Below are 17354 nucleotides of genomic sequence, written 5' to 3'. Positions count from 1 at the left end.
CCCCCACCTTAGGGTACCAGAACCCCCCAGAACCAGGACCTCCCAGAACCAGAACCTTAGGGTACCAGAACCCCCCAGAACCAGGACCTCCCAGAACCAGGACCTTAGGGTACCAGAACCCCCACCGTAGGGTACCAGAACGTCCACCGTAGGGTACCAGAACCTCCACCTTAGGGTACCAGAACCAGGACCGTAGGGTACCAGAACCTCCACCTTAGGGTACCAGAACCCCCACCGTAGGGTACCAGAACCTCCACCGTAGGGTACCAGAACCCCCACCGTAGGGTACCAGAACCTCCACCGTAGGGTACCAGAACCCCCACCGTAGGGTACCAGAACCTCCACCGTAGGGTACCAGAACCTCCACCGTAGGGTACCAGAACCCCCACCGTAGGGTACCAGAACCTCCACCGTAGGGTACCAGAACCCCCACCGTAGGGTACCAGAACCTCCCAGAACTAGAACCTTAGGGTACCAGAACCCCCACTGTAGGGTACCAGAACCTCCACCGTAGGGTACCAGAACCCCCACCTGTAACACCATCTCACCACTAGATGGAGCCAGAGATCTGTAAATGCTGAACTAAACCCCCCAGGACAAAGTAACCCCGGTCACCAAGAAGAACAATCAGAACAGAAGAGATAAGAGAAAATGTAGAAACGTAGTTTCTCCAATCTGTATAAAAGTGTGTGAAGATCGACAGGTTAACGGCAGTTGAGGAGAAGTTATGATGAAACTTCAACATGATGGTTTAATGAGGCAAAATAACAGGCTTTTTCTCTCCAATATATTGTTATAATCATTTGTTTCGAATGTACTGTCATTATTTTCTGTATAAACATTGAATTTGGTGTTCAAAAAGTCTTTTTCAGACTTCAGTATTGAAAAAGAGGGTCGTCTAATAATCAGGTCTAATAATCAGGTCTAATAATCAGGTCGTCTAATAATCAGGTCGTCTAATAATCAGGTCTAATAATCAGGTCGTCTAATAATCAGGTCGTCTAATAATCAGGTCTAATAATCAGGTCTAATAATCAGGTCTAATAATCAGGTCTAATAATCAGGGCTAATAATCAGGTCTAATAATCAGGTCTAATAATCAGGTCTAATAATCAGGTCTAATAATCAGGTCTAATAATCAGGGCTAATAATCAGGTCTAATAATCAGGTCTAATAATCAGGTCTAATAATCAGGTCTAATATTCAGGTCTAATAATCAGGTCTAATAATCAGGGCTAATAATCAGGTCTAATAATCAGGGCTAATAATCAGGTCTAATAATCAGGTCTAATAATCAGGTCTAATAATCAGGTCTAATATTCAGGTCTAATAATCAGGTCTAATAATCAGGTCTAATAATCAGGTCTAATAATCAGGTCTAATATTCAGGTCTAATAATCAGGTCTAATAATCAGGGCTAATAATCAGGTCTAATAATCAGGGCTAATAATCAGGTCTAATAATCAGGTCTAATAATCAGGTCTAATAATCAGGTCTAATATTCAGGTCTAATAATCAGGTCTAATAATCAGGGCTAATAATCAGGTCTAATAATCAGGGCTAATAATCAGGTCTAATAATCAGGGCTAATAATCAGGTCTAATAATCAGGGCTAATAATCAGGTCTAATATTCAGGTCTAATTATAAACATGTTTCCTGCTTCATCTGGTGGTTCTGCTGCTTCACGGTTCCGCTGGAGGTTTCTAACTCTAATAAAGCTGCTTCCTGACCCGCCTGCTCCATCCAGACCTGCTGGACCAGGACCGGTGCTAGGACCAGTCCTGGTCCTGGTCCTAGACCAGTCCTAGACCTGGTCCCGGACCGATCCTGGTCCTGGACCGATCCTGGTCCTAGACCTGGTCCTGGACCTGGACCTGGTCCTGGACCAGTCCTGGACCTGGTCCCGGACCGATCCTGGTCTTAGACCAGCCAGTCCTGGTCCAGGTCCAGGTCCTAGACCGGTCCTGGACCAGTCCTGGTCCTGCTCCTGGTCCTAGACCAGTCCTGGACTGGTCCTAGCACCGGTCCAGGACTGGTCTAGGACCAGGACCGGTGCTAGGACCATTTCTGGTCCTGGTCCTAGACCAGTCCTAGACCTGGTCCTGGACCGATCCTGGTCCTGGACCGATCCTGGTCCTAGACCTGGTCCTGGACCTGGACCTGGTCCTGGACCAGTCCTGGACTGGTCCTAGACCAGTCCTAGACCTGGACCTGGTCCTGGACCTGGTCCTGGACCAGTCCTGGACTGGTCCTAGACCAGTCCAGGACCAGGACCAGGACCAGTCCTGGACCTGGCCCTAGTCCGGTCCTGAACTGGTCCTGGTCCGGTGCTGCATGTGAACCGTCTCCTCTGATGAACTGGTGTCTCCTGCTGAAACTAATCCAGCTCTTTCTTCTTTTTCTGCTTCTTCTCTAAAGCCCATTCCCTCTCTGGACCAGATGGTGAGTTCCCTCGTTTCCTGTTTCTATCTCCAACGTTTCTATCATCAACGTTTCTATCTCTATCGTTTCTATCTCCACCAACGTTTCTATCTCCAACGTTTCTATCACCAACGTTTCTATCTCCAACATTTCTATCTCCAACGTTTCTATCACCAACGTTTCTATCTCCACCAACGTTTCTATCACCACCAACGTTTCTATCACCAACGTTTCTATCACCAACGTTTCTATCTCCACCAACGTTTCTATCACCACCAACGTTTCTATCTCCAACGTTTCTATCTCCAACGTTTCTATCATCAACGTTTCTATCTCCACCAATGTTTCTATCTCCACCAACGTTTCTATCACCACCAACGTTTCTATCACCACCAACGTTTCTATCACCAACGTTTCTATCACCACCAACGTTTCTATCTCCACCAACGTTTCTATCACCACCAACGTTTCTATCACCAACGTTTCTATCTCCACCAACGTTTCTATCTCCACCAACATTTGTACCACCAACGTTTCTATCTCCAACATTTCTATCACCAACGTTTCTATCACCACCAACGTTTCTATCACCAACGTTTCTATCTCCACCAACGTTTCTATCACCAATGTTTCTATCTCCACCAACGTTTCTATCACCAATGTTTCTATCTCCACCAACGTTTCTATCACCAATGTTTCTATCACCACCAACGTTTCTATCTCCAACGTTTCTATCTCCAACGTTTCTATCATCAACGTTTCTATCTCCACCAATGTTTCTATCTCCACCAACGTTTCTATCACCAACGTTTCTATCACCACCAACGTTTCTATCACCACCAACGTTTCTATCACCACCAACGTTTCTATCTCCAACGTTTCTATCTCCAACGTTTCTATCATCAACGTTTCTATCACCACCAACGTTTCTATCTCCACCAACGTTTCTATCACCAACGTTTCTATCTCCACCAACGTTTCTATCACCAACGTTTCTATCATCAACGTTTCTATCTCCACCAACGTTTCTATCTCCACCAACGTTTCTATAACCAACGTTTCTATAACCAACGTTTCTATCACCAACGTTTCTATCACCACCAACGTTTCTATCTCCACCAACGTTTCTATCTCCACCAACGTTTCTATCACCAACGTTTCTATCACCACCAACGTTTCTATCACCACCAACGTTTCTATCTCCACCAACGTTTCTATCACCAACGTTTCTATTTCCAATGTTTCTATCACCACCAACGTTTCTATCTCCACCAACGTTTCTATCACCACCAACGTTTCTATCTCCACCAACGTTTCTATCACCAACGTTTCTATCACCAACATTTCTATCTCCACCAACGTTTCTATCACCAACGTTTCTATCACCAATGTTTCTATCACCACCAACGTTTCTATCTCCACCAACGTTTCTATCACCAACGTTTCTATCTCCAATGTTTCTATCTCCACCAACGTTTCTATCACCAATGTTTCTATCACCACCAACGTTTCTATCTCCACCAACGTTTCTATCACCAACGTTTCTATCACCAACGTTTCTATCACCAACGTTTCTATCACCACCAACGTTTCTATCACCACCAACGTTTCTATCTCCACCAACGTTTCTATCTCCACCAACATTTGTACCACCAACGTTTCTATCTCCAACATTTCTATCACCAACGTTTCTATCACCACCAACGTTTCTATCTCCACCAACGTTTCTATCACCAACGTTTCTATCACCACCAACGTTTCTATCACCAACGTTTCTATCACCAACGTTTCTATCTCCACCAACGTTTCTATCTCCAACATTTCTATCACCAACGTTTCTATCACCAACGTTTCTATCACCACCAACGTTTCTATCTCCACCAACGTTTCTATCTCCACCAACGTTTCTATCACCAATGTTTCTATCACCACCAACGTTTCTATCACCAACGTTTCTATCACCAACGTTTCTATCACCACCAACGTTTCTATCACCACCAACGTTTCTATCACCAACGTTTCTATCTCCACCAACGTTTCTATCACCACCAACGTTTCTATCACCAACGTTTCTATCTCCACCAACGTTTCTATCTCCACCAACGTTTCTATCACCAATGTTTCTATCACCACCAACGTTTCTATCACCAACGTTTCTATCACCAACGTTTCTATCACCACCAACGTTTCTATCACCACCAACGTTTCTATCACCAACGTTTCTATCACCAACGTTTCTATCTCCACCAACGTTTCTATCTCCACCAACGTTTCTATCACCACCAACGTTTCTATCACCACCAACGTTTCTATCTCCACCAACGTTTCTATATCCACCAACGTTTCTATATCCACCAACGTTTCTATCACCACCAACGTTTCTATCACCAACGTTTCTATCTCCACCAACGTTTCTATCTCCACCAATGTTTCTATCACCACCAACGTTTCTATCTCCACCAACGTTTCTATCTCCACCAATGTTTCTATCACCACCAACGTTTCTATCTCCACCAACGTTTCTATCTCCACCAACGTTTCTATCACCACCAACGTTTCTATCACCACCAACGTTTCTATCACCAACGTTTCTATGACCACCAACGTTTCTATCTCCACCAACGTTTCTATCACCACCAACGTTTCTATCTCCACCAACGTTTCTATATCCACCAACGTTTCTATCTCCACCAACGTTTCTATCACCACCAACGTTTCTATCTCCACCAATGTTTCTATCACCACCAACGTTTCTATCTCCACCAACGTTTCTATCACCACCAACGTTTCTATCACCACCAACGTTTCTATCTCCACCAACGTTTCTATCACCAATGTTTCTATCACCAACGTTTCTATCACCAATGTTTCTATCACCAATGTTTCTATCACCAACGTTTCTATCTCCACCAATGTTTCTATCACCAATGTTTCTATCACCACCAACGTTTCTATCACCACCAACGTTTCTATCACCACCAACGTTTCTATCACCACCAACGTTTCTATCTCCACCAACGTTTCTATCACCAATGTTTCTATCACCAATGTTTCTATCACCACCAACGTTTCTATCACCACCAACGTTTCTATCTCCACCAACGTTTCTATCTCCACCAACGTTTCTATCACCACCAATGTTTCTATCTCCACCAACGTTTCTATCACCAACGTTTCTATCACCAACGTTTCTATCACCACCAACGTTTCTATCACCACCAACGTTTCTATCTCCACCAACGTTTCTATCACCAATGTTTCTATCACCAATGTTTCTATCACCACCAACGTTTCTATCACCACCAACGTTTCTATCTCCACCAACGTTTCTATCTCCACCAACGTTTCTATCACCACCAACGTTTCTATCTCCACCAACGTTTCTATCACCAACGTTTCTATCACCAACGTTTCTATCTCCACCAACGTTTCTATCACCAACGTTTCTATCACCAACGTTTCTATCACCACCAACGTTTCTATCACCACCAACGTTTCTATCTCCACCAACGTTTCTATCTCCACCAACGTTTCTATCTCCACCAACGTTTCTATCACCACCAACGTTTCTATCACCAACGTTTCTATCTCCAATGTTTCTACCACCAATGTTTCTATCTCCACCAATGTTTCTATCACCAACGTTTCTATCACCACCAACGTTTCTATCACCAACGTTTCTATCACCACCAACGTTTCTATCACCAACGTTTCTATCACCACCAACGTTTCTATCACCAACGTTTCTATCTCCACCAACGTTTCTATCACCAACGTTTCTATCACCACCAACGTTTCTATCACCAACGTTTCTATCTCCAATGTTTCTACCACCAATGTTTCTATCTCCACCAAAGTTTCTATCACCACCAACGTTTCTATCACCACCAATGTTTCTGTCACAAACGTTTCTATCTCCACCAACGTTTCTACCACCAACGTTTCTATCACCAACGTTTCTATCACCACCAACGTTTCTATCTCCACCAACGTTTCTATCACCAACGTTTCTATCACCAACGTTTCTATCACCACCTTTTCTATCACCAACGTTTCTATCTCCACCAACGTTTCTATCTCCACCAACATTTCTATCACCAACGTTTCTATCACCAATGTTTCTATCACCAACGTTTCTATCTCCACCAACATTTCTATCACCAACGTTTCTATCACCAATGTTTCTATCACCAACTTTTCTATCACCAACGTTTCTATCACCAATGTTTCTATCACCACCAACGTTTCTATCACCAACGTTTCTATCACCAACATTTCTATCACCACCAACGTTTCTATCTCCACCAACGTTTCTATCTCCACCAACGTTTCTATCACCAACGTTTCTATCACCACCAATGTTTCTATCACCAACGTTTCTACCACCAACGTTTCTATCACCACCAACGTTTCTATCACCAACGTTTCTATCACCACCAATGTTTCTATCACCAACGTTTCTATCTCCACCAACGTTTCTATCACCACCAACGTTTCTATCTCCACCAACGTTTCTATCACCACCAACGTTTCTATCACCAACGTTTCTATCACCACCAACGTTTCTATCACCAACGTTTCTATCACCAACGTTTCTATCACCAACGTTTCTATCACCCACGTTTCTATCACCACCAACGTTTCTATCACCAACGTTTCTATCACCACCAACGTTTCTATCACCACCAACGTTTCTATCACCGCCAACGTTTCTATCACCACCAACGTTTCTATCTCCACCAACGTTTCTATCTCCACCAACGTTTCTATCTCCACCAACGTTTCTATCTCCACCAACGTTTCTATCACCCACGTTTCTATCACCACCAACGTTTCTATCACCAACGTTTCTATCACCACCAACGTTTCTATCACCACCAACGTTTCTATCACCGCCAACGTTTCTATCACCACCAACGTTTCTATCTCCACCAACGTTTCTATCACCACCAACATTTCTATCTCCACCAACGTTTCTATCACCAACGTTTCTATCACCACCAACGTTTCTATCTCCACCAACGTTTCTATCACCACCGTTTCTATCACCAACGTTTCTATCTCCACCAACGTTTCTATCACCAACGTTTCTATCACCACCAACGTTTCTATCACCACCAACGTTTCTATCACCAACGTTTCTACCACCAACGTTTCTATCTCCACCAACGTTTCTATCACCAACGTTTCTACCACCAACGTTTCTATCACCAACGTTTCTACCACCAACGTTTCTATCACCACCAACGTTTCTATCACCACCAACGTTTCTATCACCAACGTTTCTATCACCACCAACGTTTCTATCTCCACCAACGTTTCTTTCTCCACCAACGTTTCTATCACCACCAACGTTTCTATCACCAACGTTTCTATCTCCACCAACGTTTCTATCACCAACGTTTCTATCACCAACGTTTCTATCACCACCAACGTTTCTATCACCACCGTTTCTATCACCACCAACGTTTCTATCACCAACGTTTCTATCACCAACGTTTCTATCACCAACGTTTCTATCACCACCAACGTTTCTATCACCAACGTTTCTATCACCACCAACGTTTCTATCACCAACGTTTCTATCTCCACCAACGTTTCTATCACCAATGTTTCTATCACCAACGTTTCTATCACCAACGTTTCTATCTCCACCAACGTTTCTATCTCCACCAACGTTTCTATCACCACCAACGTTTCTATCACCACCAACGTTTCTATCACCAACGTTTCTATCACCAACGTTTCTATCACCAACGTTTCTATCTCCACCAACGTTTCTATCTCCACCAACGTTTCTATCACCACCAACGTTTCTATCACCAACGTTTCTATCTCCACCAATGTTTCTATCACCACCAATGTTTCTATCACCACCAATGTTTCTATCTCCACCAACGTTTCTATCACCAACGTTTCTATCACCAACGTTTCTATCTCCACCAACGTTTCTATCTCCACCAACGTTTCTATCACCACCAACGTTTCTATCTCCACCAACGTTTCTATCTCCACCAACGTTTCTATCTCCACCAACGTTTCTATCACCACCAACGTTTCTATCTCCACCAACGTTTCTATCTCCACCAACGTTTCTATCACCAACGTTTCTATCTCCACCAACGTTTCTATCACCACCAACGTTTCTATCACCAACGTTTCTATCACCAACGTTTCTATCTCCACCAACGTTTCTATCACCAACGTTTCTATCACCAACGTTTCTATCTCCACCAACGTTTCTATCACCAACGTTTCTATCACCAACGTTTCTATCACCAACGTTTCTATCACCAACGTTTCTATCTCCAAAGTTTCTATCACAAAAGTTTCTATCACCAACGTTTCTATCACCAACGTTTCTATCACCAACGTTTCTATCACCAACGTTTCTATCTCCAAAGTTTCTATCACAAAAGTTTCTATCACCAACGTTTCTATCTCCAAAGTTTCTATCACAAAAGTTTCTATCACCAACGTTTCTATCACCAACGTTTCTATCACCAACGTTTCTATCTCCACCAACGTTTCTATCTCCACCAACGTTTCTATCACCACCAACGTTTCTATCTCCACCAACGTTTCTATCTCCACCAACGTTTCTATCACCAACGTTTCTATCACCACCAACGTTTCTATCACCACCAACGTTTCTATCACCAACGTTTCTACCACCAACGTTTCTATCACCACCAACGTTTCTATCACCACCAACGTTTCTATCACCAACGTTTCTACCACCAACGTTTCTATCTCCACCAACGTTTCTATCTCCACCAACGTTTCTATCTCCACCAACGTTTCTATCACCAACGTTTCTATCACCACCAACGTTTCTACCACCAACGTTTCTATCACCAACGTTTCTACCACCAACGTTTCTATCACCACCAACGTTTCTATCACCAACGTTTCTATCACCACCAACGTTTCTATCTCCACCGTTTCTATCTCCACCAACGTTTCTTTCTCCACCAACGTTTCTATCACCACCAACATTTCTATCACCAACGTTTCTATCACCAACGTTTCTATCACCACCAACGTTTCTATCTCCACCAACGTTTCTATCACCAACGTTTCTATCACCACCAACGTTTCTATCACAAACGTTTCTGTCACCAACGTTTCTATCACCAACGTTTCTATCACAAACGTTTCTGTCACCAACGTTTCTATCTCCACCAACGTTTCTATCTCCACCAACGTTTCTATCACCAACGTTTCTATCTCCAATGTTTCTATCACCACCAACGTTTCTATCTCCACCAACGTTTCTATCACCAACAACGTTTCTATCTCCACCAACGTTTCTATCACCACCAACGTTTCTATCACCACCAACGTTTCTATCACCAACGTTTCTATCTCCACCAACGTTTCTATCTCCACCAACGTTTCTATCTCCACCAACGTTTCTATCACCAACGTTTCTATCACCACCAACGTTTCTATCACCAACGTTTCTATCTCCACCAACGTTTCTATCTCCACCAACGTTTCTATCACCAACGTTTCTATCTCCACCAACGTTTCTATCACCAACGTTTCTATCTCCACCAACGTTTCTATCTCCACCAACGTTTCTATCTCCACCAACGTTTCTATCACCAACGTTTCTATCACCAACGTTTCTATCTCCACCAACGTTTCTATCACCACCAACGTTTCTATCACCAACGTTTCTATCTCCACCAACGTTTCTATCACCAACGTTTCTATCACCACCAATGTTTCTATCTCCACCAACGTTTCTATCACCAACGTTTCTATCTCCACCAACGTTTCTATCTCCACCAATGTTTCTATCACCACCAACGTTTCTATCTCCACCAACGTTTCTATCTCCACCAATGTTTCTATCACCACCAACGTTTCTATCACCACCAACGTTTCTATCTCCACCAACGTTTCTATCACCACCAACGTTTCTATCACCACCAACGTTTCTATCACCAACGTTTCTATGACCACCAACGTTTCTATCTCCACCAACGTTTCTATCACCACCAACGTTTCTATCTCCACCAACGTTTCTATATCCACCAACGTTTCTATCTCCACCAACGTTTCTATCACCACCAACGTTTCTATCTCCACCAATGTTTCTATCACCACCAACGTTTCTATCTCCACCAACGTTTCTATCACCACCAACGTTTCTATCACCACCAACGTTTCTATCTCCACCAACGTTTCTATCACCAACGTTTCTATCACCAACGTTTCTATCACCACCAACGTTTCTATCTCCACCAACGTTTCTATCTCCACCAACGTTTCTATCACCACCAATGTTTCTATCTCCACCAACGTTTCTATCTCCACCAATGTTTCTATCACCAATGTTTCTATCACCAACGTTTCTATCTCCACCAATGTTTCTATCACCAATGTTTCTATCACCACCAACGTTTCTATCACCACCAACGTTTCTATCACCACCAACGTTTCTATCACCACCAACGTTTCTATCTCCACCAACGTTTCTATCACCAATGTTTCTATCACCAATGTTTCTATCACCACCAACGTTTCTATCACCACCAACGTTTCTATCTCCACCAACGTTTCTATCTCCACCAACGTTTCTATCACCACCAATGTTTCTATCTCCACCAACGTTTCTATCACCAACGTTTCTATCACCAACGTTTCTATCACCACCAACGTTTCTATCACCACCAACGTTTCTATCTCCACCAACGTTTCTATCACCAATGTTTCTATCACCAATGTTTCTATCACCACCAACGTTTCTATCACCACCAACGTTTCTATCTCCACCAACGTTTCTATCTCCACCAACGTTTCTATCACCACCAACGTTTCTATCTCCACCAACGTTTCTATCACCAACGTTTCTATCACCAACGTTTCTATCTCCACCAACGTTTCTATCACCAACGTTTCTATCACCAACGTTTCTATCACCACCAACGTTTCTATCTCCACCAACGTTTCTATCACCACCAACGTTTCTATCACCAACGTTTCTATCTCCAATGTTTCTACCACCAATGTTTCTATCTCCACCAATGTTTCTATCACCAACGTTTCTATCACCACCAACGTTTCTATCACCAACGTTTCTATCACCACCAACGTTTCTATCACCAACGTTTCTATCACCACCAACGTTTCTATCACCAACGTTTCTATCTCCACCAACGTTTCTATCACCAACGTTTCTATCACCACCAACGTTTCTATCACCAACGTTTCTATCTCCAATGTTTCTACCACCAATGTTTCTATCTCCACCAAAGTTTCTATCACCACCAACGTTTCTATCACCACCAATGTTTCTATCACCAACGTTTCTATCACCACCAACGTTTCTATCACCACCAACGTTTCTATCACCAACGTTTCTATCACCAACGTTTCTATCACCAACGTTTCTGTCACAAACGTTTCTATCTCCACCAACGTTTCTACCACCAACGTTTCTATCACCAACGTTTCTATCACCACCAACGTTTCTATCTCCACCAACGTTTCTATCACCAACGTTTCTATCACCAACGTTTCTATCACCACCTTTTCTATCACCAACGTTTCTATCTCCACCAACGTTTCTATCTCCACCAACATTTCTATCACCAACGTTTCTATCACCAATGTTTCTATCACCAACGTTTCTATCTCCACCAACATTTCTATCACCAACGTTTCTATCACCAATGTTTCTATCACCAACGTTTCTATCACCAATGTTTCTATCACCAACGTTTCTATCACCAATGTTTCTATCACCACCAACGTTTCTATCACCAACGTTTCTATCACCAACATTTCTATCACCACCAACGTTTCTATCTCCACCAACGTTTCTATCTCCACCAACGTTTCTATCACCAACGTTTCTATCACCACCAATGTTTCTATCACCAACGTTTCTATCACCACCAATGTTTCTATCACCAACATTTCTATCACCACCAACGTTTCTATCACCACCAACGTTTCTATCTCCACCAACGTTTCTATCTCCACCAACGTTTCTATCACCACCAACGTTTCTATCACCAACGTTTCTATCACCACCAATGTTTCTATCACCAACGTTTCTATCACCACCAACGTTTCTATCACCAACGTTTCTATCACCAACGTTTCTATCACCACCAACGTTTCTATCACCAACGTTTCTATCACCAACGTTTCTATCACCAACGTTTCTATCACCCACGTTTCTATCACCACCAACGTTTCTATCACCAACGTTTCTATCACCAACGTTTCTATCACCACCAACGTTTCTATCACCCACGTTTCTATCACCACCAACGTTTCTATCTCCACCAACGTTTCTATCACCCACGTTTCTATCACCCACGTTTCTATCACCACCAACGTTTCTATCACCAACGTTTCTATCACCCACGTTTCTATCACCACCAACGTTTCTATCACCAACGTTTCTATCACCACCAACGTTTCTATCACCACCAACGTTTCTATCACCACCAACATTTCTATCTCCACCAACGTTTCTATCACCAACGTTTCTATCACCACCAACATTTCTATCTCCACCAACGTTTCTATCACCACCGTTTCTATCACCAACGTTTCTATCTCCACCAACGTTTCTATCACCAACGTTTCTATCACCACCAACGTTTCTATCACCACCAACGTTTCTATCACCAACGTTTCTACCACCAACGTTTCTATCTCCACCAACGTTTCTATCACCAACGTTTCTACCACCAACGTTTCTATCACCAACGTTTCTACCACCAACGTTTCTATCACCACCAACGTTTCTATCTCCACCAACGTTTCTTTCTCCACCAACGTTTCTATCACCACCAACGTTTCTATCACCAACGTTTCTATCTCCACCAACGTTTCTATCACCAACGTTTCTATCACCAACGTTTCTATCACCACCAACGTTTCTATCTCCACCAACGTTTCTATCACCAACGTTTCTATCACCAACGTTTCTATCACCAACGTTTCTATCACCACCAACGTTTCTATCACCAACGTTTCTATCACCACCAACGTTTCTATCACCAACGTTTCTATCACCACCAACGTTTCTATCACCAACGTTTCTATCACCACCAACGTTTCTATCACCAACGTTTCTATCTCCACCAACGTTTCTATCACCAATGTTTCTATCACCAACGTTTCTATCACCAACGTTTCTATCACCAACGTTTCTATCTCCACCAACGTTTCTATCTCCACCAACGTTTCTATCACCACCAACGTTTCTATCACCACCAACGTTTCTATCACCAACGTTTCTATCACCAACGTTTCTATCACCAACGTTTCTATCTCCACCAATGTTTCTATCACCACCAACGTTTCTATCACCAACGTTTCTATCTCCACCAATGTTTCTATCACCACCAATGTTTCTATCACCACCAATGTTTCTATCTCCACCAACGTTTCTATCACCAACGTTTCTATCACCAACGTTTCTATCTCCACCAACGTTTCTATCTCCACCAACGTTTCTATCACCACCAACGTTTCTATCTCCACCAACGTTTCTATCTCCACCAACGTTTCTATCTCCACCAACGTTTCTATCACCACCAACGTTTCTATCTCCACCAACGTTTCTATCTCCACCAACGTTTCTATCACCAACGTTTCTATCTCCACCAACTTTTCTATCACCACCAACGTTTCTATCACCAACGTTTCTATCACCAACGTTTCTATCACCAACGTTTCTATCTCCACCAACGTTTCTATCACCAACGTTTCTATCACCAACGTTTCTATCACCAACGTTTCTATCACCAACGTTTCTATCTCCAAAGTTTCTATCACAAAAGTTTCTATCACCAACGTTTCTATCACCAACGTTTCTATCACCAACGTTTCTATCACCAACGTTTCTATCACCAACGTTTCTATCACCACCAACGTTTTTATCTCCACCAACGTTTCTATCACCAAAGTTTCTATCACCAAAGTTTCTATCACAAAAGTTTCTATCACCAACGTTTCTATCACCAACGTTTCTATCTCCACCAACGTTTCTATCTCCACCAACGTTTCTATCACCACCAACGTTTCTATCTCCACCAACGTTTCTATCTCCACCAACGTTTCTATCACCAACGTTTCTATCACCAATGTTTCTACCACCAACGTTTCTATCTCCACCAACGTTTCTATCTCCACCAACGTTTCTATCTCCACCAACGTTTCTATCACCAACGTTTCTATCACCACCAACGTTTCTATCACCACCAACGTTTCTATCACCAACGTTTCTACCACCAACGTTTCTATCACCAACGTTTCTACCACCAACGTTTCTATCACCACCAACGTTTCTATCACCAACGTTTCTATCACCACCAACGTTTCTATCTCCACCGTTTCTATCTCCACCAACGTTTCTTTCTCCACCAACGTTTCTATCACCACCAACATTTCTATCACCAACGTTTCTATCACCAACGTTTCTATCACCACCAACGTTTCTATCTCCACCAACGTTTCTATCACCAACGTTTCTATCACCACCAACGTTTCTATCACAAACGTTTCTGTCACCAACGTTTCTATCACCAACGTTTCTATCACAAACGTTTCTGTCACCAACGTTTCTATCTCCACCAACGTTTCTATCTCCACCAACGTTTCTATCACCAACGTTTCTATCTCCAATGTTTCTATCACCACCAACGTTTCTATCTCCACCAACGTTTCTATCACCAACAACGTTTCTATCTCCACCAACGTTTCTATCACCACCAACGTTTCTATCACCACCAACGTTTCTATCACCAACGTTTCTATCTCCACCAACGTTTCTATCACCACCAACGTTTCTATCACCAACGTTTCTATCTCCACCAACGTTTCTATCTCCACCAACGTTTCTATCTCCACCAACGTTTCTATCTCCACCAACGTTTCTATCACCACCAACGTTTCTATCTCCACCAACGTTTCTATCACCAACAACGTTTCTATCTCCACCAACGTTTCTATCACCACCAACGTTTCTATCACCAACGTTTCTATCTCCACCAACGTTTCTATCACCAACGTTTCTATCACCACCAACGTTTCTATCACCAACGTTTCTATCTCCACCAACGTTTCTATCTCCACCAACGTTTCTATCACCAACGTTTCTATCTCCACCAACGTTTCTATCACCAACGTTTCTATCTCCACCAACGTTTCTATCTCCACCAACGTTTCTATCTCCACCAACGTTTCTATCACCAACGTTTCTATCACCAACGTTTCTATCTCCACCAACGTTTCTATCACCACCAACGTTTCTATCACCAACGTTTCTATCTCCACCAACGTTTCTATCACCAACGTTTCTATCACCACCAATGTTTCTATCTCCACCAACGTTTCTATCACCAACGTTTCTATCTCCACCAACGTTTCTATCACCAACGTTTCTATCTCCACCAATGTTTCTATCTCCACCAACGTTTCTTTCACCACCAATGTTTCTATCTCCACCAACGTTTCTCTCTCATCTTCCGCTCATGAATGAAGCGTTAAAATCCTCCCCATGATTGTGGTTAATTTCTCGTACATGAATGATAATGTTGTTTCTCTGCTGGAGGGTTAGGGTTAGGGTTACTAACCCTAACTGGTCCTGTGGTGTTTCCGGCTCGTGTCGTTGCAGGAGCAGGAGCTGGAGGCCAGTAAGAGGGAGAAGTTCTCCGAGGCCCGGCTGGACGCCGACCTGCGACTGTTCAGGAAGGAGAACGAGGCCCTCCGCAGGCACATGGCGGTACTGCAGGCCGAGGTGTACGGAGCCCGGCTGGCGGCCAAGTACCTGGACAAGGAGCTGGCGGGCAGGTGAGGCGCCGCCGGAGCTGGAGATGCTAACGCTAACCCTAACCCTGGAGATGCTAACGCTAACCCTAACCCTGGAGATGCTAATGCTATGTTGTGTAAAGCCTGGAGATGCTAACGCTATGTTGTGTAAAGCCTGGAGATGCTAACGCTATGTTGTGTAAAGCCTGGAGATGCTAACGCTATGTTGTGGACATCAGAACTGTGGACTAGGGCTGGGCGGTATGGACTAAAAAATGTATCACGATAATTTCTGGCATTTATCCTGATAACGATAAAAATGACGATAAAAAAATACCAATTCAACTCCACCTTTGTAACTATAAATCTATCTCCAAATTCAGTCTTTGGAGCCAAATCACTGCTGTAAAAGATACTAAATACTAAACTACACCAATTAAATTTAATTAATAAAAACCAATTAAATGAGTTAAACCTGTACTGCAAAACTGTAATGACTCAGATCCTCCATGTTTGTTACACAAACACGTATCAACGGGGATTTATCTTCCATAAATCAGTTTTACACAAAAACATCATCAGCGGGAATTTATCATTTTTACCGTGAGATACAAATTCTTATCGTGGGAAATTTTTTTGACGGTTTATCGTGAACGGTAAAATATCACCCATTCCTAGTGTGGACCCTTGGAGGCGGGTCGTTGACGGGCTAGGATCTTTACTGAGATGGTTTTAGATGGTTTAGGATCTTGAGATGTTTTTGGTACTCCACTGAGACGGTCTTTGTCCTCCACTGAGACGGTTTTCGTCCCCCAGGGTCCAGCAGATCCAGCTCCTGGGCCGGGACATGAAGGGCCCGGCCCACGATAAGCTGTGGAACCAGCTGGAGGCCGAGATTCACCTGCACCGGCACAAGACGGTGATCCGGGCCTGCCGGGGACGCAGCGGGGACAAGAAGACGCTGGCGGCTCCCGTAGGACACGTGAGTCTCCTGTAGGGTCTCCCGTAGGACACATGAGTGCCCACGCTCCCCCACCGGTAGTCCCTAACCCTGTAGGACACGTTAGTCCCTAACCCTGTGATTCAGGATCCGGACCTGCTGGTTCTGGTTCTGGTTCTGGTCTAACCCTGGTTCTGTGATCCAGGA

General features: G+C 43.4%; 1 protein-coding gene across 3 annotated transcripts in view; it reads left to right on the top strand.

Annotated features, from left to right (window-relative positions):
- gopc (golgi-associated PDZ and coiled-coil motif containing) overlaps nucleotides 1-17354 on the top strand; it is a 40728-nt gene that overhangs the window by 15756 nt on the left and 7618 nt on the right. For 2 of the 3 annotated variants that reach the window (XM_061706881.1, XM_061706883.1), the window contains exons 4-6: nucleotides 2420-2443; nucleotides 16074-16249; nucleotides 17024-17189. In XM_061706881.1, coding sequence (XP_061562865.1) covers nucleotides 2420-2443; nucleotides 16074-16249; nucleotides 17024-17189 — 366 coding nt within the window. The remainder of the gene's footprint in view (nucleotides 1-2419; nucleotides 2444-16073; nucleotides 16250-17023; nucleotides 17190-17354) is intronic. The other variant, XM_061706882.1, reaches the window with a different exon arrangement.

Source organism: Cololabis saira, chromosome 18, assembly GCF_033807715.1.
Source record: "Cololabis saira isolate AMF1-May2022 chromosome 18, fColSai1.1, whole genome shotgun sequence".
In the NCBI taxonomy this organism is placed as follows: domain Eukaryota; kingdom Metazoa; phylum Chordata; class Actinopteri; order Beloniformes; family Belonidae; genus Cololabis; species Cololabis saira.
This window is presented reverse-complemented; position numbering and strand designations above follow the sequence as displayed.